The sequence below is a fragment of the Plecotus auritus genome (assembly GCF_963455305.1).
Source record: "Plecotus auritus genome assembly, chromosome: 4".
In the NCBI taxonomy this organism is placed as follows: Eukaryota; Metazoa; Chordata; class Mammalia; order Chiroptera; family Vespertilionidae; genus Plecotus; species Plecotus auritus.
The window spans coordinates 121,162,625-121,184,035 of record NC_137775.1 but is presented as its reverse complement, the minus strand read 5'-3'; the positions used below and the strand labels follow the sequence as shown (position 1 = coordinate 121,184,035).

General features: G+C 37.9%; 1 protein-coding gene across 13 annotated transcripts in view; it reads left to right on the top strand.

Moving 5' to 3' along the window:
* CADPS2 (calcium dependent secretion activator 2) overlaps nt 1-21,411 on the top strand; it is a 498,042-nt gene that overhangs the window by 106,633 nt on the left and 369,998 nt on the right. For all 13 annotated transcript variants that reach the window (XR_013960502.1, XR_013960503.1, XM_080666495.1 and 10 more), the window contains exon 2: nt 325-438. Coding sequence is in view for 11 of the 13 variants with exons in the window: in XM_080666495.1 (XP_080522621.1) it covers nt 325-438 (114 nt within the window). In the remaining 2 variants the exon portion in view is untranslated. The remainder of the gene's footprint in view (nt 1-324; nt 439-21,411) is intronic.

The following is a 21,411-nucleotide window of genomic DNA, read 5'->3' as shown; positions in this document are numbered from 1 at the left end:
CACAAGTTAATTTCTCACCCAAATTTTAGTGTTTTTTTTCCTGTCTCTGCAAAGAGACCAGGGTAGTAAAATCACAGGAACTCCATCTGGGGTAGAAGTTTGGATTTCAATGCAATGTCAGGATTCCAGAGTATATGGGCAAGTAAATTGAAAATTTCTTACAATTGAGTCATAACTATAATTAGTAGGACTTCTTAATTTTAACTTTTTTTACCATAAATTCTAGGTGTCAAATCTAATACACATGTAACAAATATAACATTTTAGAATTTAATTTCATGGATTGGCAAATTTTTCAGCTACATTTCTCTCTTTTTTTAATAGCTTAATAAGCAACAACTGCAGTTACTGAAAGAACGATTCCAGGCCTTCCTCAACGGGGAAACCCAGATCGTAGCTGATGAAGCATTTTTCAATGCTGTCCGGAGTTACTATGAGGTAAGTGGGAAGAGGTCTTTATTCTTGACATTCTAATATTTTATTATTATTTATTTTGCACTTATTTGATTTTTAAATGTCGTTGATTTTAGAGAGAGGAAGGGAGAGGGGGAGAAAGAAAAACATTGTGAGAGTGAAACTGATCAGTTGTCTTCTGCATGTACCCTAACCTGGGATTGAACCCGCAACCTAGGTATGTGCCCTGACCAGAATTGAACGCCTCGTGACCTTTCAAGGTACAGGACGGCGCTCCTACCGACTGAGACACACTGGCCAGGGCCTGATGCTTTAGTAAAGATTTTTAAAAATGGATTTCCCACTTTAAGAAACTCACTGGAATAATAAAAAAAGGAATGAGTTTGCAACTTTTCTGAAATCATTGTCAACTCTATTTTGTAATTTAAGAACTCTGATTCCACAGCCTGGTTTTGAGAGATAAACAGAATTAAAAATTATTCACATCTTTGAGGAGAAGAAAACAGTTTAGAAAATTTTTTTGGCCATGATTGATATAGCTGAATATAGCTATCTTTGGGTCCACATGTCTAAATTATCCTTTTTAATTGGGATTTCAATACTAAATTGCTGTCTTGTGTCATTATGTTCCCTAAGCTTTATAATAATTAAGACCAGTAACTAATTTCAAGAGGATAAATTGAATGTCGTTTCTTCCTGAAGGAATAATACTACAAATGCCACGTTGCGGTTTCTTCTGATTTTGTTTTGTGACTGACTCATTAGGAATTCTCTGTGGATTTCCAGTTTTCCTATGAGCTGTTCAGTGAGCTGCCAGTGCATGTTAGACTAAGAGAGTTCCCTTTCTTCCTAAGCATTTCAGATTATTTGGTGAATGGATTCCTTGCATTGTGCAGCTACTCTAAGCCTTTCAGCTGAAAAAGCAAAACATGCAAACATATATTTAGATTAGTAAAAAGTAAAACATGTGGAGACACAATGTGTCTAAACTTCCCTGAGATGGGGAATAATATGTTTGCATGAAAAACACAGTAACTGGATGTACATTAAATTGGTTGAATTTGTAAATCATTGATAATATGCATCAGAAGTTATTTAATTACCCTAAGAATTGGCCTGTTGAATTGGATGGAAGTATAGACATCTTGCTTACAATATACATGTACAGCATGAATCTCATGGCGATTAGTTGTTGTCTAAAGTGAACCTTGACTCAGAATATCAACAAATGTAGGACCTCAAAATCTTAAGTATAGGATGTTACATTTCATCTTGCAAGACTTAACGCCTGAGTCTTTGAGTCAAAGACTAACAAGATGAAATATTGTGCTGAATCTTAAAGGATAAAATGTAAGGGTCTTTATTTGCATCCTGTAATAAAACAAAAGTGAAAAAGTCTTGTTCAGGATGAAGGAAATGTGGCTCAGAAGAGTAATTTGTGTAAAAAGATGTAATTAAAAGAAAGCACTAAGCTCATGTTTGGTTTCGGTAAAGTACTGTGGCACACTGTACATGTTAACATTAGGAAAATTGCACCTAGGTGAAGTGGATGTGGGAGCTCTCTGTACTATATTTGCAATTTTCATGTGAATCTAAAATTTTTCCAAAATAAGTGTATTTAAAAGAAGTAATCATAATGTGATAGGGCCACAGTTGAGTAAAAGGCACACTTAAGCTATGTTAATCTAAATATTGTAATTCTGAGGAGGGGAGAGTGTCCCCATTGTATTCTACATGAGGATTGTGTTCTCTTCTGGGCATGATCTATACTAATAAAAAGGTAATATGCTAATTAGACTGGATAGACTGTACATCTTCTGGTCGCCCTATCCTCCTTCCGGACAAAGCCACGGTGGTGGGGGCCAAGGTGGTTAGGGGTGACCAGGCCAGCAGGGGAGGGTGGTTAGGGGCGATCAGGCTAGCACACAGAGGGGTTAAGGACGATCAGGCCCACAGGCAGGTGAGCGGTTAAGAGCCAGCAGTCCCGGATTGTGAGAGGGATGTCCAAGTGGGCCTAAACTGTTAGTCAGACATCCCCCGAGGGGTCCTGGATTGGAGAGGGTGCCGGCCAGGCTGAGCACCCCCCGCCCCCCAGGCATGAATTTCATGCACCAGGCTTCTAGTATATAAATAAAAAGATGTGGACAATTTAGTGTTGTCAGGTTTAAAATGTATTATTTGTAGATTACTTGAAGGAACTGGAGATATTTAGCCCAGAGAAGGTTTAGGCTTGTATTGTATGCGGTTCCAAGAGCAACATGGTAAGTGAAGTGGTGAAGATTTCAAGCTAATACCTTTGGAATTTGGTTGCACTGGCCACATGCAGAATGGACTGGTGAGTGCAGCCTGACTGGTGGCCGGTTCTGGGCTGCGCTTCATGGGCTCTTGGGAGGCACGCTGCACATACACGTCCCAGAGCTCGGCTAGACTTACTGAGTCCAAATTGCAGAATCTATACTTTTATTTATTATTTTTAAAATTTGTATTTAGTGTTGAAAATATTACAGATATTCCTTCTCCCGTCCTCATGGGCCCCCTTAACCCCGCTCTCGTCTTTTCCCTCTGAGAATCGTCACTCTGTTGCATGCTTCCATGTTCTAGTCAGGCATCCTCAAACTACGGCCCACGGGCCACATGCGGCCCGCCGAGGACATTTATCCGGCCGCCGGGTGCCGCTGCCTGTCCTGCTTAGCAGCTGACTCATCCCGGGCCCGCAGTGCGCATAGGAATTTGTTCATAGTTTTTTTTTTAAACTATAGTCTGGCCCTCCAACGGTCTGAGGGACAGTGAACTGGCCCCCTGTTTAAAAAGTTTGATGACCCCTGTTAGATCTATTTTGTTCATCAGTTTATTTTATTCATTAGATTCCACATCTGAGTGAGATCATGGGATACTTGTCTTTCTTTGGCTGGCTTATTTTGCTTAGCATAATATGCTCCAGGTCCATCCATGCTCCCCAGATGATGTTCTTACAACTAGTAGATTGCTAAGCAGTGGAATTAGATGATTACTTGCTAGGATTGTTACAAAGAGAAATGTAGGTATTGAAGAGGCCACCAAGGGTTTTCTATTCTTCTGGTGATATTTCCAGCCAGTGTTTACTTGGGAAACTATATCCAACTTGTCTTAGTGCAACCCTCAAAGTGCTAAGATTTTTTTATCTTAGGAATGGGTTTATGGAGACTACATTTCTGATTAACATCTGGGGAGTTATTTCCAAGGTGGCATATAGTTGGTACTCATAAAAGTCTTGAATGAGTACATTTTGGTGGTTAAAAAGTTGCTTTTTAAGAGTTTTTCCCCACAAAAGTTGCTTTTTTATTTTTGAAAAGTTGGTTTAAAAAAAATATGCTTTTCAATTTTATTCCCTGTTCTTTTTTGTTGTTGTCGTTAATCCTCACCCAAGATTTTTTTTCCCCATTGATTTTTAGAGAGAGTGGAAGGGAGGGGTGGGGGGTGAGAGAGAGAGAGAGAGAGAGAGAGAGAGAGAGAGAGAGAGAGATGATGTGAGAAAAACACATTGATTAGTTGCCTGGGAATCAAACCCTCGACCCTTTGGTGTGCATGCAGACCACTTAGCAACACTGGCCAGGACAATTTTTTTTCCTCTCTTTAATGATATTTTTTGTATACCTTGCAATGACTAACAATGGTAGTAGTCTCAACTACTAAGTGCCTTTAGGTAGTATTTTTATAGTTTACCCAAAAGTCCTAATTTTTTTTCTTCCAATATCTCTTTTTAATAGAGTTGCAAGTATCACTACACACATATTACATAAATAGAAACTAAAACTCAGATGTTAAATAGCTTGGCTAGGTCTTGTATATTTGGTAAGCAGCTGAATTAAATGTGAACCCAGAGTTTTGGACTCTTTCTGCCACAGTTATTTCACAGTTGCCATTTTGAATACAACTGTGCCAGGTGCTATGTGAAACACATCAAAAAGTATTTTTATTCTTTAAAATAAACCTTTTAAACAGGTAGAATTATTTCCATCTTAGAGGTGAAGTGACTTGTGCTCAAAGCTGCATAGATATTTAATAGCAGAGCTAAGGACTCATCCACTAAGGTTTAACAACAGATTCTTTGGTTCCATCCAAGATCTATGAAATCAGAATTCCTGGCAATGGAGCATCTGAATTTTGAACTTGCTAACCTGGTTGATTTGATTCACACTATGATTGAGAAAGGTGTTGACTTAGATCTCACAACTTCTGGAATATATGTTCCATGAAGGAGAGCCACTTCTGTCCTGGTTTCCATTGTATCGCAGTATGTAGCAGTCACATACTTTCAACAAACACGTGTTGTGCTAAGTGAATGAGTGTTTCATCATTTACTGCTCTATGTAGAAGCTATATCTTTTGTTCTTTACTCTTATTTTCCCATATTTCTATGTTTCTGAAATATTTTAGCTTTGCTATGGAATTTATTTTGCTTGCAACTCTTCTTAGTTTCATGATTTTGTATTTCCTTGAAGATGACAGATACTTCAAAGCATGGTTGGGCTATTATATTCTTTCAAAACTTGTATTCTGTGAGTCTATGATCTTTTTTGTCTTCTTTGATTTTTTGAAGTCTATTTTTTTTAGGTTGTTCACATATTGTTCACTATATACAGCTCTTTTCAACTATTAACCTATCAGTGATAATTTTCTCATTTGTTAGGCCTAGTTGCCTTTAGTTGTGATGGCCATTTCTAACCATGAAAAAAAATATATATATATATATATGAAAAAACCTAATATGTATTATCACTTTACTTGAAAATATATCTTCATACTCTGGGGATACTAGTTTCACCAAAGTCTATGTTGGCTATTAATTTTTTTAGCTTTATAAATTGTATTTCTTTAATGATTTTATGAATAGCTTTTTTCATCTTGGTTGTAGATTTATATTTTCTACAGTAAATTAAAATAATTATCTGTCTGTTCTTACATTGGTTGTACCTTCAGATATTTGGCCTGTTTTACTTCTCTTTAATACCTGGGATCTTAGTATGTGACTCAAGGTATTTCTTTTTCTCCACTTTATTTGACCAAGATATCTTTTATATTAAAAGTTAGTTTTTTTTCAACTAGGTCCTTATAGGATTGGATTTTTCTGAGGGTGTTTATATGTGGTACCCAGTTGGATGTGTGTCTTTGTATGCTTCTATCTATTGGTTAATAAGTATTTACTGTGAGTACTATTCAATATGTTATGAGGAAGCATATACTGTGAAGATAATGATTTAATATGACTATATAATTTCTGTTGTGTTATTTTTATTCAATGTCTTGTTTGGTTTAAATACTGGCTTATAAAGTAAGTATAAGAAATAAAAAATCTACTCTTGAAATTTCATCAATCTTTTTCCTCATAAAGTTAGAATAATTTGGAAATAAAATGGATCCAAGCATCTGGATTATCTAACTAGGCAGACAAAATTATAGAGAAGGACCAGAACAAGAAAAGAAGAAAGAAATGACAGGTAGCATACATGGCTGATTAATAAAAGTTAGCAGTTATAATCTTGATACTTTTATGGTTGCTGATTGTCATTAGATTCTGCTTTACCTTCATCTTTTTTTTTTTTTTTTTAATTTTTTCAAGTTCTTTTCCCTCCTGCTAGTGACTTATTGTCTGGAGGAAGACATAAAATGAACACTCATTCTACTTGCTTTTTCTTTCTGGCCATGTCTTTTTGCTTGCTTTTGTTTTTCAGTTTAGGAAACTTCAGCTGATTCTGTGTTTGGGTAAACATAGGTTTATTGCAACATATTATTTTCCAACTTGTTCTTCTCATCTGTTATCTGCTTCTCTTTCACAAAATTCAAGTGGACTTCACCCAAATATAACCAATGACTATGATTTATAACAGATATGTGGAAAAGACAGTATATTAAACTGTGTACTAGCTGTTTTCAACATAACGGAAACATTCCAATGCAGTTATTGTGCAAAAAAATGGATGTTGGAGCTTTTCTTTTACTTTTTGGTGGTTGGCTTTGTTCACAACTTTTCAGAAAGGGTGTGTAGTTTTTTGTTTTTTTTTATTAGTGCCATTTGTCCTTCTTCTCTTGTGGTTCCAAATACTGGAAAAGAGTAATGGAGGTATTTAATCTTTTAAAAATTACCAAGGTGTTGAAAAAGTTTACATTCCAAGTGGAGACTGCACCCCATTTTATTATTGTTTTTTTTAAAAACCTTTATTGTCCAAAGTATTACATATGTCTCCTTTTTCTCCATTGATCTCTTCTATCTCACCCCTGTCCCCCGGCTTGCACCCATGGCCTTCGCCACCGTGTTGTCTTTGTCCTTGAGTTATTCATATATGCATACAATTTCTAATTTTATCATTGTTTTTGGATTGTGTTTTCTTATTCATAAATCATTGGTGATAGCAGTTTGCATCAGAGTTCTTCCTCCCCCTCCTCATTCCAGCTACCACCTGTCTTGTATTAGTAGCTCTGTGAATGGAACGTTGGTGTAACTCATTTCATTGCTGTGCACCTGTTTCCCTCTCCATTGCATGGGGAAGGTGATCTCTGATGCTTCCTCTCATTGCCCACATCTAAGTTAATTTGTTTCTGTTTCTCCTTTTCCTTTGCTGGCATGCTCTTACATTTCCAAATGTAAAGAACACAAAAAGGAGCATGGCTTGATACTATAGTTCCAGGAGAAATCTCCAGGCCATGGTTTTTGAATTTTTGTACACATTCATGAAAAAAAGAAAAAAAACACAAAGGACTCTATGTATCTTACTTCCTAGTCCAGAATGCCCAGGAACTTGATTTCATCAGTCAGCTTCTTTCTCAGGAATATCTGCGGCAGCTTCTCACCACCAGCAATCAGCTTGGTATCATTCCTTTTCTACTGCCTACTTTCTTCGTCTAACATTATCAGACTCTTAACATTGATTTACAAGTTAAGTGCATTTGTTTAATGATTGGCTTGCCAAAACTGAGAACCTTTTTAAGGCATTTGTTTTGTTTTGTTTTGTTTTATGTAATCGCCTTACCTTCTTAGAATTGAGATGCACAAACTGTGTGTTACTTAGTCTTATGTGTACAACCTAGAGGTAAAGGGGCTGGGCAGATCTGTACTTAAATATTCCAATGAGAATTTCTTTATCATTTTACTTTGGAATAGAAAGATTTGCTTTTCATATTCCAAGGGATGTTTGACCCGTCAAAATCTTTTCTAAACTTTGAAATAACGTCATGAAAAAGGTCTGTTTTTTCATAGTGAATTGATGATAAACCAAGATTGGCAGCCTGTGGCAGGAAAGTTTAAAAAAAAGGTCAACACATTCATAGACGAAATCCAGTAACCGGTAATGAGAAGTGAGGTTTCAAATTTTCATTGAGCTCTGCAGATCACATTGTACTTATTCATTTTTGATATTAGCTGTTTTGTTTGACATCACATTTCTTAAAGTCTAAGGCTGGCATTTTAAATTTGGTATTCTGTACGAATCTGGAAAATGTGTTTTCATGTCTGAGATTACTGTTTCTATTTAGGGTCGTTTGCTTTGTGCTGCCTGTCAGTGTGTTTTGCAGAGTTGCCTACATTCTTGATGACATCCACTTTGTGATGAAGACTGGATAAACCACCGATGGTAGAATTTTGTTGCTTGAAGATAGGTGAAGAAATCATTCTGTTTGAGTATTTTCCTCCTCTTTCTTGATGTACTTTTAGAAGAAACTGACTTTTTCAAGCCCCCATGGCAAATTTGTGGCAGAGGGCAGGACTAGACCTCTGTTAACTCGTAAAATTCTCTTTTCTCCTACATCTACATTCTTATAAAAGGATGTTGTGTCTACTCAGTGGGCTGGGCTGAGTAGAACCAGTGTAGGTTTCCTGTTTGACCAGTGATCTGGAATTTTAACTCAAGGCACAAAGAGCAGAAGCGCACGTGGCTTACCTCTCGTGGCTTACCTCTGTAGCATTCTCGAATTCTCTAAACCCAGTCGTGAGGGAGTGCTGAATTTAGGGTTCCCTTGCGATGGTGACCCTGGCCAGATCTGAGAAGCTTGTTTTGTGCTATGCCCCAGTCTTTTTATACTTTGGCCTGATGCCACAATTCAAGAAGAGTTTAGACATATCTAGGAGTTTATAGCCATGAGGCCATCGATTGGAAACTTAGTGCTTTTACTAAATTTAGAGTCCGCAAAGCCACATTCTCTGAGAGGGAGAATGCCAAGTTGGTGCTTAAAGGATCTCTGAGCAGAAGCACTGCTGTGTAAGCCCATTTGTTCACAGATTACATTTAGTAAGACTACTCCTTCATTAATACAGGACATGCTCTTTAACTTTAAGTGTCTTTCTTGAGAAAGTTGCTTAGTTTCATTTATTTTACTTCAAATTAATTATCTTGTTACCTTAAGGTTAAGGAACATTTATTTGATCAAGTATAGTTAGTTCTTTGCCTCATTAGGCAAACGACCTCTTATGTGGATTGTTTTTTTGTTTCAGAAAGTTCTCCTTAATTTTAGAGTTAAAATTTTCCTTTATTACCTTGATCACTGTTCAACTTCTAAAAGTTTCCAGGTGTAAATAATTCCATTTTCCTGGCTCCCTTTAGAAGCCTGGAAGAGTAATGAAGCTTTGTGTGTGTTTATAATTTTTGTTGTTGTTAATCCTTACCAGAGGATATTTTTCCTATGATTTTTTAATAGAAGGGAGGGAGGGAAGAGAGTGAGAGAGAGAGACAAATCGATTGGTTGCCTCCCACATGCTCCCTGACAAAGGCCAGGGATGGAACCTGCAACCCAGCTTTGTGCCTTTGACTGAGAATCAAACCCAACCTGTGACCCGTAGGTGCACAGGCCAGCCCTCTAGCCACTGAGCCACATAGGCCAGGGCGCTTTGTGTGTGTTTAAATGTTACACTCAAGTCAGTTAAATGCATTTCTTTTGCTTCTATCAGATTTACTCAATAGACATTTTATCATTACACTTCTATTTTTAAAGACTTTATCTTTTCTTTGGTTTCAGGGGTGAAATCTTTTGAGGAATCATATATACCCTTATTAACAGCCCCAATGGGTGCTTGTCTCACCCTGGTATATTTAAAGCTTTTCTCTCACATAATCATAAAAAATGGATACAATAAGCTCTTGGAAAGCTTAAAGCCTACATAGGTAAAGTATGCAAGACTATGACCTGCTAAGGTAGTCATTGATCATCTTTTTCTCAGTTCATTTTTATTTTAGCTTATATAATTTAATTACCTTTATAGTAATCATCTTAAAAATGCCTATTGAAAGGCCTGTTTTCATTTAGTACCCCATAAAACACACTAAAGACATAGTCCCTACTAATTAATGCTTGGCAGTTTTAAAAAATGACCTATTTTTGTCTCTGAAGTTACCTCTAGCATGGTTAAACTTGATTTTTTAAGATTATTGGGTGGAGCATCCTTTTCCACACAGATCCAAGTTTGTGATGAAAGTTTTATCTAAATATGGTTGAACTGGTGAGGCAAGCTTTGCTGCCTTGAAGGATAGCAACTTGAAAAACAAAATTCAAGCTTCTAGGAAGTGCCTAATATTCTTAGCCAAGGGGATAATATCAAATTTGCATGCATTTACCCCATAAACCTTTGACCATCTACTTTGTTAGATGCTATTGCAAGTGACCTCCCAGGAGCATGAGTTCTGCCTTGCTCTGAAGTGCTGGATATTCTATTAAGGCACATTCCCAACATTCCTAGTCAAGATGTGAGGGAGGACCATGATGAGTCCTTTGAGGGAAAATTCAATAGCTTCAGAGAGAAACTGATTAGTTGTAATTTACAGTTGAAATAATTCATCTGGATAAAATTCGGGAATTGGTGAACTCAGATGGGAAAACATTGCACCTTTATTTTCTCTAACTGAAATTTAGCATTTTACTTCATTATGAATGTAGACAACAAACCCTAGTACTACTAACAGCATCCGTGGCTTTATCACCAATTGAAGTACATATATTTTTGTATTATGTATTTTATTGCAGCTATCTTGAAATATTGTTTATGTTCATAAACTACACTGAAGCTATAGTGCACTTAAATCTCTCATTATATCTTGTTGATGACTTATTAAAGATGCACATAAATTGCTATAGCGCAAATTTGTTTAAAAAATATCTTCATAACTGTATTTCAGTAAAACTGCTTTCCTTCCGTGATGCTATGAACTTAATTGTATGCATTTAAAGGCATTATACTTTGGAGGGATCCATAGATTTCACCAGACTGCCAAAAGGTTCATGCTACAAAAATGGTTAGAAATCTGACTTAAAGGACTTGTGAAGGCTTCGTCACAGAGGAAATAGAGTTTAAACACAGGAAAGAAAAACAGGCAGAAACAACTGTTTTATTTCTATCTGGGTTGGAACTCAAGCTCTAACGTATATTACCTATGTGATTCTAGGAATTTACTTAACTCTGCTGTACTTCATTCTCTTCATCTGTAAAACAGAGATATAATGTACCTCCCTCCCAAGATCATTAATGATTAAACCAGTTTAAATCACTAAGCACAGTGCTAAGTGTGAGGTGCTATTATTATTGCCTGAAGTGTTGCTTTCCTAAAAGTATCTGCCCCCCCCTTTTTTTTTTGCAGAATTGAACACTTAATTCACGTTGTCACATGTATAGCTTTCTAATAAGTTTTTTTTAGAACAGGAAACCATGGCTTATACAGTACTGAGCATATCTAGACTGTAAATTAAGTAATCGTTTTGGTTTTTTTTTTAGTTAAACAGCTCATCTAATTAAACATTCATTTAAGTGCTGATCAGGTACTGCCCGGTGCCCTGGAACTATAAAGATAAATAGGCAATGTCTCTGACCTCAAGAGTCTACAGTCTGTAACCAGAGGTCAACAGAATCCTGGGCCCCTGCAGTCTGCCACGCCCCAGCCAAAAAGCAGTGACAGGGATTGGGTTATAAGTGTGCGTTTAATAATATCATATTGCAGAAATGTGGGAAGGTGACCAGTAAAAACCTTAATATCCACCTTTCCCTTAGGCTTGTAAGGAGAAAGCTTATCTAGGGGAATTGGGGAAAGGGAATGGTAGAGAGTACAAGAGGGCTGCTGGTGATTTGCAGTCCTGGAATTTGCATTCCTGTGGGGTCTTGGGTCTAGATGAATGTCTTTATTACTGGTCCCTGGAACAGGATGGTCAGCATTCTGAAATCGATCAAGAGGTGATCGAGTGTGTGTCATCCCCATGTGTCTGAGACCGAATCAATCAGCCCCCACATTCTTGGTGGCCGGGCCTGTAAGTTCAAGGCTGGGTTGAAAGTCTTGTTGTTCTTGCCCAGTCAACTGAAAACTGTAACAAAATCTCAGCCAGAATACAAGGTTCAGTGTATACAATTGATGAATCAATTACACATTCTGTTAGTAAAAGGGCAGGAAATGAAGAGAAATTTTTAAAAATCATGTTTTTAGTTTACCCTTATACCCCTATCAAGTCTGTTGGGGGAGAGACAGATGTATAAACAGTTGATTATAAAAGGCACCCTGGCTCACTTTACCATCTTGGAGTAGGGGATGCTTGAGACCATGTCACTCTTTGAAAGCTTTCCCTTTTGTGTTGAGCAAACCCAGAGGACTTGAACATGTTGACACCTATCTCAAAATGGAAACATTATGTACATAGAAATGATATGTGGATTTCTTATGAAGCTGTGAAAATGAAATAAGATTATGCACGTTGTTTTACCACAATGCCCAGCACATATTGCATTTTAATTGATAATTTTTCATAACCAGAGAACTTGTATGCACTTATGCATAACCCATGCATAAGTGTGGTGAAGGCCTGGGGAGGGGGCAATAATGGGGAGGATGGGGCCAATGAGGAGGGGGAATAAAGAGGGAGATATGTAATACTTTCAACAATTAAGATAAATTAAAAATAATGATAAATGGTAATTTTTCAGATGAACCACAGGAAACTGCCGATACCTGATTTTTTTGATATAATAAAGGCAGCTTCAGCTTCCTATGGATAAAGCAGTAGTACTCAAAGCAGCAATAGTGGGTGGTTTTGTGTGGCAGTGATCTTATGAACATTTGTCATTCAGAATCTAGCTGATTGACTTTTATAAGAACATGACAAGGATGTGGGCCATTTTTAGGGGTGTACTAGAAGATGTCTAAAGGTTCCTCAGCTATATCCCCCTATAAGGTATCTTCACATACACTTTTATAAGACCTTCAACTTTATTCACTATCAAGTTTATGTAACTATACATTTTTAACAGCAGTAATACTGGTTTATGTGCTTTTAATTTTGTTTCCAAATGTTTGGTATATACTCCATCACATTTAGAAATTAAAACAGGTACTTAATTTAGTGAGATTATTGTGGTTTCATTACCACATACATTTATTGTCTTTAAAACAGTTTACTCTAGACTGGCTCATTAGAGTTGACTGACAAATGTGATACTCATATTTGTTTTATTTCTACTCAGCCAACATTTGAGTGTCCACTGATGATGTGGATTTGGAGTAGTCCAGTGCTGGGGGAAGGGGGGAAATCATGCAGTATTAATTCAAGCAAAGTGTTTAGGAACCATTATTTTGGTAATTGTGGTTTTCTATTGCAAGATTGCTCCTTTTTGAGCAAATTCTGTCCATTTGAGATGGTTTGTACATGCTTTTATTTTTTAACTTACAACAAATAGTTGCAGAAAGGAATTTTTCTTTCCCATGTGGCCTTTAATCTCTACATCATGATGATGAAGCAGTAAGTATGATTTTTTTCCAGTCACCTTAGAATATATTTAATCCTTTATATGCTGCTGAGAGTTTAGCTTCACTACTGAGTTTTGTTCCAAAAATTACATCACATAGAGGAATTTAGTTCCCATCCTAGTTTATCTTCTACTTTTCTTATAAAATTACATGCACATCTGATGATGTAGCTTGGACAGGTATTAAATTAGTGATGATTATAGAATGCTATAAAGGGGCCTTCAATAGTAAGGTATTAAGTAGACTTAAACTGTGTTCCATGCATGCTTGGAATAATGATGGAGACCAGGCTAGCCTTTCCACCCCACTCACTGCTCGGTAGTCTTTTTTTTTTTTTTTTTTAACTTGGCTTCAGTGAATGTTCTGGTGCACTCACTGATGAACTTGGCCCTCCTTCTTTCCTTAGGATAGTCAGAGACAGATGATTTGAACAAGCCAGGGAGTAGAGAGGAGGGGCTATGTTTGGGGACTTCCTGCTTGCTCCCCTCCATGTAGAGCTCCAGAGATCAGTCTAGCTGGCCCCCTTTCTCTCTCACTCCCTTCTCCCTCCTTTCTTTCCCTCCTCATCCTTCTCACTCCATTTCTGGGCCTCTTTGCAGAACTCTCTGCCTAGTTAGACTGTCCCTCCAGGACATCTGAGGTGGCTGGGGTTGCCTCCTCCCACACTTGAAGAACACTGACTTGCCTGGTTATCAGCAAGTATACAAAGGGGGACTGATTCATGGAGGGATTTACACTTTGGTCTTTCTTTTACTTAGCACTTCAAAATTGTGTACACTTTGGCATAAGGTGGCAGTCCTTGAAAGCTTTATTATGGAAACAGTAAATGGCAAGTGATTATTACTGTAAATGCCTCAAGGTTGGAGGAGAAAGCAGGATAGAGTGCACCATAGCCTTCGATTGTTGGCCAAAAGCACTCTGACCGAGAAAGCATTCGTTTCATTGTTTCTATTCACTGTTCTACCAAACCATCCAAGGGTTGTCTGAGATAGTCAGTGCTTACTTAAGCTTCTCTGTCCACAGTGTTTTCTTCTTCCTGTGAGTGTGATGCTGGAATGCTCGGATTATGGGTGGACCTGTTTGATCAGTTTTTTTCCTCCCCAACTCTTCTACCTTTATGTCTTAGTCAATTCAGATTGCTATAACAAAACACCATAGACTGGATGACTTACAAACAACAGAAATTTATTTCTCACAGTCAAGATTATGATTCTGGAAGATTCATTCTGTGGCTGACTTCCTGGTCCACAGATGGTACCTTCTCATTGTGTCTTTATGTGGAGGAAGGGACTAGGGAGCTCTGTGGATTCTCTTTTATATGAGGGCTAATCCCATTCTTGAGGGCTCTATCCTCAGGACTTCAGTACCTCCCAAAGGCCCCACCCCTGATACCATCACACCGGGGCTTAGGATTTCAAGGTATGAATTTTGGGAGGTAACACAAACATCCATATCTTAGTGCCTTATTTAACCAGACTTCCTCATGCATACCTGACTGGTTAGTGTTGGAAAAAGAAAGCAACTAAAAAAAATCTGGGGTTACCTGAGTGTAATGCAGCCTTGGGCAAACTACGGCCCGTGGGCCGGATCCGGCTGTTCTATCCGGTTCTCTTGCTCTCCCCTCCGCTCCTTTACTTTGAATTTATATTAGTTCACACAAACACTCCATCCATGCTTTTGTTCCGGCCCTCCGGTCCAGTTTAAGAACCCATTGTGGCCCTCGAGTCAAAAAGTTTGCCCACCCCTGGTGTAATGTACACATCTTTCATTTCATTATCCTTGTCCTGTTTAGAAGGTTCTTGTCACCATTATTTACCAAGAGAACTCTGCCTGTGTTCTCCGATTATATCCTCTAGGTCAGCGGTCGCCAACCGGTGGTCCATGAACCACTGGTGGTCCGTAAGATCCAAAAGATTGGCTACTGCTGCTCTAAGTATCTTCACTGCCCCTCCCTCTTCTCTTCTTCCTGCCTCCTCCTCTCACACTTTTCCCCCACCTCTTCCTCTCTTCTCCCTCCCTTTTTTCCTCCTTTCCTTCTTTTCCATCTCCCTTCCCTCTTTTCCTTCTCCCATTACCAATCCCTGTGATTTTTCCATGTCAAAGAATTTCCATATATATAAGAATATAATGGGGAATATTGATATAAAGTTCTACCTTAGTAAACTTGATGTGTTTTTTTCTTTTAAATGTGGGATATGCCAATGTTGAGCTGAGAGAATGAAGTCGTATTTCAGTATTTTCTGCCCAGTAAGTTTTCCATATGGGGAAAATGATTATACTCTCTTCAGGGTACATTCTTAAATATAAGGCCCATTAGCCAAAAGATGGAAGGGATGGAAAGATTTCAGTTGCTGAATATTGTATAAGAATATTATCTACGGTGGAGTGTTTTCTCTCCCTAATCTTAAAGCTACATTATTATTACTATTAACTTTTGCATATGAAAGTTTGCTATTATCTTTTAATTTCCAGGATAACTTTCAGGTGGGAAATCTAAGCAGAATTGTCTGTGAGCCATTTATAGTCAATATTCATTGGGAGAAAAGACTTCTGCCACTATTTAATGTCAATGTGCTTTAAAATTGTGAAAGTTTTTATATATATGGTCTTAACCATTTAATATTTTTGTTTATTCAGAATTTTAATAAGTCCTATCAATGAGAACTATTTATGGCCTGTTTATGTCTTCGTATCTTTAATTTACACATTTTTGAAGTTGCCAGATTATTCTGGCATTGCTGTTAAATATCTGTCATGTTTGCTTGTTTGGTGGGACCAAACTGTGAGAAGAGGGAGAAAACTTCTTAATTGGGTTCTGAGCCTATTTGGAAAATGAATGCAAAGTGGTAAAAAGTGATAATGCCAAATATGAAAAGCCAGGATCAGTTATATCCTGAATTCAAAAGTATGAATGTACAGAATAGATAATATTGGGAAAGATTACTCAAACTGCAAAAAAAAAAAGTCTTTTTTTCTATTTACTTATAAAGCTCCATTAAGTGGCAAATTGTGTTGGTATATTGAAAATTTTATTTTCTCTACTAGTAAAATGACAGGCATGTTCACATTCCAAGTAGAGACTAACCTATTTTATTTCCTTTGGACACTGAGAGACTAAGTAGACTTACACTATTTCAGATCAGGTTTTGTGCCTCAAGGCACAAACTTAAGAAAAAAACATTGAATAGTGTATATGAGATTACGGCCTCTAGTAAAATCTACGGGAACACAGTCATATGTTGTTGCTGATATTTCTGTTAGTGCTCGATGGCTGCCCTTAAAAGCTTTGTTGGTACCTTACCAAGAGCATGTGAGATTTTTACTTCGGCTTTTCACTGGGGTTGTTTTTTTATAGTTGTACAACTTGCTTTCTGTCACAGATTGTGTGAGAAGTTTTAAGGCTTGTACTGTGGAGAGTTTTTACCATGGCAGATAGGTCTACTTGGCTTTGTCCGTGGGAAAGAAGCTTTCTTTAGACGCAGGACTGTACCCTCCAGACCTTACTCAAAGGAGCACAAACTCGGTTTAAACTGCAAGTGAGCCACACAAGTGTACGCAGGCCGGGAATAACACTGGTATTTTTCCGGGCATAGGTGTATGGATGAGAGAATCTTTTCATGTCTTTCAGGTATTGAATACTATCTGCTGTTTTCAAGTTGCAAGGCACTGAAATCCTGTGTGGCTTACAGAGGAGCCAGACTTGGTCCTGTAGGGAGACACCTCCTCGTGGAGGCAGTATTATGAGACCTGACCAATCCTACCTGGAGAGAGTGGATAGTCCAATAGTGTCTGCTCACTAAAGAGTGATGTCATATCACTGGAGAGAACTCTCATGCCATTCATTATTGGGGGGGTGGGGAGGGGGCGAGGGGGGAAGGGAAGGAGAATGAAAGGGGTTATAGAAGTTAAGAGGATATACATATATATGATGGAAGAGATCAAGAACCTCAAATAAAATGTGATAACAAGGGCACTCACCATTGCAAAGAAGGAAGCAGTGTCTTGAATGAAATTCTTAAAGTGGAGATTATGTACATAGATGGATTTTTCTATCCATCTGGATTTACCCCCCAGACTTGGTAAATTTGTAGTGCCAAAATCAGCTTCTTGATGGGAGTGTTTATGTTCACAGGTCATAGGTTCAGAACCACCATGACAGGTCCCTAGATTCCATGGACTGAGTAGCATCTTGGCAAAGCTAAAACCAAGGCTCTTTTATTTTTTATTTACTCTTTTTAACTTACACTATTTAATCCTCACTGTAGTCTTTGCTGAATATACTTTTGCCTGATATATTGCTGTCTGAGTATTTAATTCTGTAGGTAAAAGCCACACAGAATAAAGCTATAAGAAGTAGAAAGAAGTAAACATAAAAATGAAAATAAAATAGAAATAGAAAAATACTAAAGAAATAAAACTAAAATTGAGTTATATGAGAAGACCTATGAAACAAATACTACCATGATCGATGAAAAAAATAAAAGAATACACAAACAACCACAATCTATAATAATAAAAGCATAATATGCTAATTAGACCAGCCATCCTTCCGGATGTCCTCCTGGATGAAGCGGGGCTGCGAGGGAAGCCCAGGTCCCGGGTGCCAGACGGAAGCCGGTGCTTGCAGCTGGGGGAAGGAAGGCCTGCCTCCTCTTATATGAATTTCCTGCATCGGGCCTGTAGTTAGGAATATAAAATGGTTTTAACTACAGATAGAATAATTTTTTAAAATAATAAAATTACTTTGAACATCCTGGCTGGGTAGCTCAGTTGGTTTGAGCATCATTCTGCTATGTCAAGGTTATAGATTCGATACCTGGTCAGGGCACATATAAGAATCAACCAATGAATGCATAAATAAGTGGAACAGAAAATCAGTGTTTCTCTCTCTCTCTCTCTCTCTTTTTCTTCCTAAAATCAATCAATCAATAAAAATACTTTGAACAACATTATGCCAGTAAATTTGGAACTTAAATGAAGTGATACCTTTATTGGAAAATAAAATTAACTCAAAAAGAAATAAAAAACCAAAATGAAAGAAATTAAAGAGAAAAATTATAATTATATTAACATCACAAAAATGGCATTTAATAAAATTCAACATCTGTTCAGAATAAGAATATTATTCAAGCCAAAACCAGTTTGGCTCAGTGGATAGAGCGTCGGCCTGTGGACTGAAGGGTCCCAGGTTCGATTCCGGTCAAGGGCATGTACCTTGGTTGCGGGCACATCCCCAGTGGGAGGTGTGCAGGAGGCAGCTGATCGATGTTTCTCTCTCATCGATGTTTCTAGCTCTCTATCCCTCTCCCTTCCTCTCTGTAAAAAAATCAATAAAATATATTAAAAAAAAAAGAATATTATTCAAGATAAAATGAGCACCAGAAAGAAACTTCTGAATATCTATCAGAAATGTAGAGAAAATATCATGGTTAATGGTGAGGCTTTCAGAGGTTTCCAGAACCTCTGAATGTGACTTTAGATTGTTGCAGATGTAATTATTTAAACTAAGGTGAGAGCATAATAGAGTGGGCCCTTAATCTAAAAAATGAGATCCTTGTAAGAGTAAAAGAGAGAGAGAACACCCTGTGAGATGAAGGCAGAGGCAGATATTGGAATGATGCATCTACAAGTCAAGGGCCAGCAAGGATTGCTGGGAACCACCATGACAAGATTCTCAGAGCCTGCAGTGGGAACCAACATTGCCAACACCTCTTGGTTTTCCATTTCTAGCCTCTAGAACTGAGAAAAAGAATGATTTTGTTTCAAGTTAGCCAGTTTATGCCGCTTTATTACAACAGCCGTAGGACCTGAATATATATCCAAAATGTTAAGGTTCTTTAAAGTTGGGTGACGAATACATGGGGGTTATATTATTCTCTCCATATATTTTTATATTATATCCTAAAACTAGTTAAAAACAAACTCCCACTAATTTGATTGAATTTTCTATAATGAACTTTTTGATGGAGTTTAAAAACAAAATAGATGTGCGCATAGCTGGCAAAATGAACAGTACCAACTGTACATTTCCTGCAGTCAGTTAAGGGTTTCAAATACTTATTTTTAAAAAGTTGGGGGGCAAACTCAGCATCAGAAAAGTTGCTCTTGGCAAGTATCCAATATGGAAAATAATTGTGCATCTGGACCTAGTTATAAAAAACAAAGGTAATTAGACTACAAAATATTCACATAGCCATTGGGGTTAAATCCTAGTTCATCTACTTAATTAGCTGTATGGCATTTAACAGATCACTTGCTTGGCTTTGGTTTTCTCATGTATAAAATGAAGATTATTATATCTACATTATTGCATTATTGTGAATATGAAATAATACATAAAACATCAAGCATTCAGTAAAGACTCAAATTGAAGCTTAGATTATTAATAGCAGTAGCATTGTAAATTACTATAATGCAACAAATTATAAAAGTGCTATACTTGAATTATCAGCTAGGACAGCTTGTACATTAATTACCTTGTGAGTAACTTTATTCCTATGTATGGCATTCAGAACTTTTTGCTTTAAGTGTTATTGCTGATACGATGTTGGGGCTTTCTTTGATGTACCAAAAAGTACAAAATTAATCTGATATAGTTTTCTCATGGTAAGGACCATTTGTTCTAGTTTGCTTTCAATCATTACACCATACATAGAAGCCCATCTTGCATATATGTGTTTTTGTTAAGACATAAACGTAATAAAACCAGATTTTGTGGAGCTCAGTCTCTCCAGTATCTATAGTTGTTTCAGCTGTGGCCCTTCTTGCTTGATTTTATTAAATGATTGCTGAGAGAAAAGTATTGAGGAAATTTATCAAATAATTTACAATGAAAACAAGTAAAGGTGGGATGTAGAAACTCAAGCTAAAAGTTTAAGACAACTAGAAACAATTCAGAAGTTGAAGAGAGGATAGGAACGGTGAATACCTTGTCCATGTTATCTACTTGGAGGTAAAGAGCCTCTCATCCACAGGTATTTTCAGGTTAACTGTCACTTTCCCTCTTGATTTATATGGACTATCAATCATGTAGTTTTCCCACCTGCATAATCGCCGTTAGCATAATCTCAATTAAATAGACATTAGAACAACAGTAATTCAACTCCAGGTCTTGCTCAGAACTAGATTTTTATGTGGATTTTACAAACACTTTCACTTTCTCACATGATGATAACCTCTTTTCCTTAAATCTCAAATGAAATTTCGAGTCATTGATGGCATGACTCGAAATTTGCAATTTGACATGGATTAGTAATGTAACAATTAGTTGGTGAAACATGTTTCTTGGACTGGACTCCTGGGGAGGCTGTGAATAACAGTGGGACATACCAGGCTTTCTTATTATGCCACAGAATCACCTTCTATATATATACTAGTAAAAGGCTAAGTGACTGTCTGACCGACCGGTACATGATGTGCACTGACCACCAGGGGGCAGACGCTCAATGCAGGAACTGCCGAGCTGTGGTGACTTGGCAGCAGCAGTTCTCGGGTGCCGCACCCCAGAACCAGAGAGGAGTGAGCCCAATTCCTCCTGAGGCCACGCAATTCCACCTTCGGCTGTGGGATATGTTGTTTCTGGGGCACTGTTGGCCCCGAATCTGGTTTACTGCTCACTTGCGTTTGCATTCCACACCCTCTATGACAGCAACCTTGCAGAGTGCCTTCTCACAATTCCAGGACCCCTCGGGGGATGTTGGAGAGCTGGTTTCGGCCTGATCCCCTCAGGCCAGGTTGAGGGACCCCGCTCACTCCGCAGATGCCCTTCAAGCCACAGCGCCACCCCAGGTGTGCTGGCCAGGGAGGGACTATGGGAGGTTGGCTCCAGGGCGTGTCTGGCCCAGTCCCACCCTACCCGCATTAGTCCCTGCACTGGAGCCAGCACTGCAAGCCAGAAGACCCGAGCGAGTTTTCTTCCCCCTTGCCTCTCCCCCCGGCTACTCCACAGACACCCTTCAAGCCACGGTGCCGCCCCAGGAATTCTAATTAATTTCCTTTCAATGTGCACGAATCTGTGCACCGGGCCACTAGTTGTTATATAAAATGAAATAAGTAATTGATTTTACACAAATTAGTATACTAAGCTCTGGATAAAGACTAGGGAATAGAGCAAATTCCCAACTCAAAGAGCTTATAATTGAGAGATAAAAGAACCTTTATAAGAGGGAAGAGTAAATCAACACTGTTTTCAACACCTGCAGGAAAATATCACAGGGCAGTACATAATTTCTTAAGGATGTAGAAAAATGAG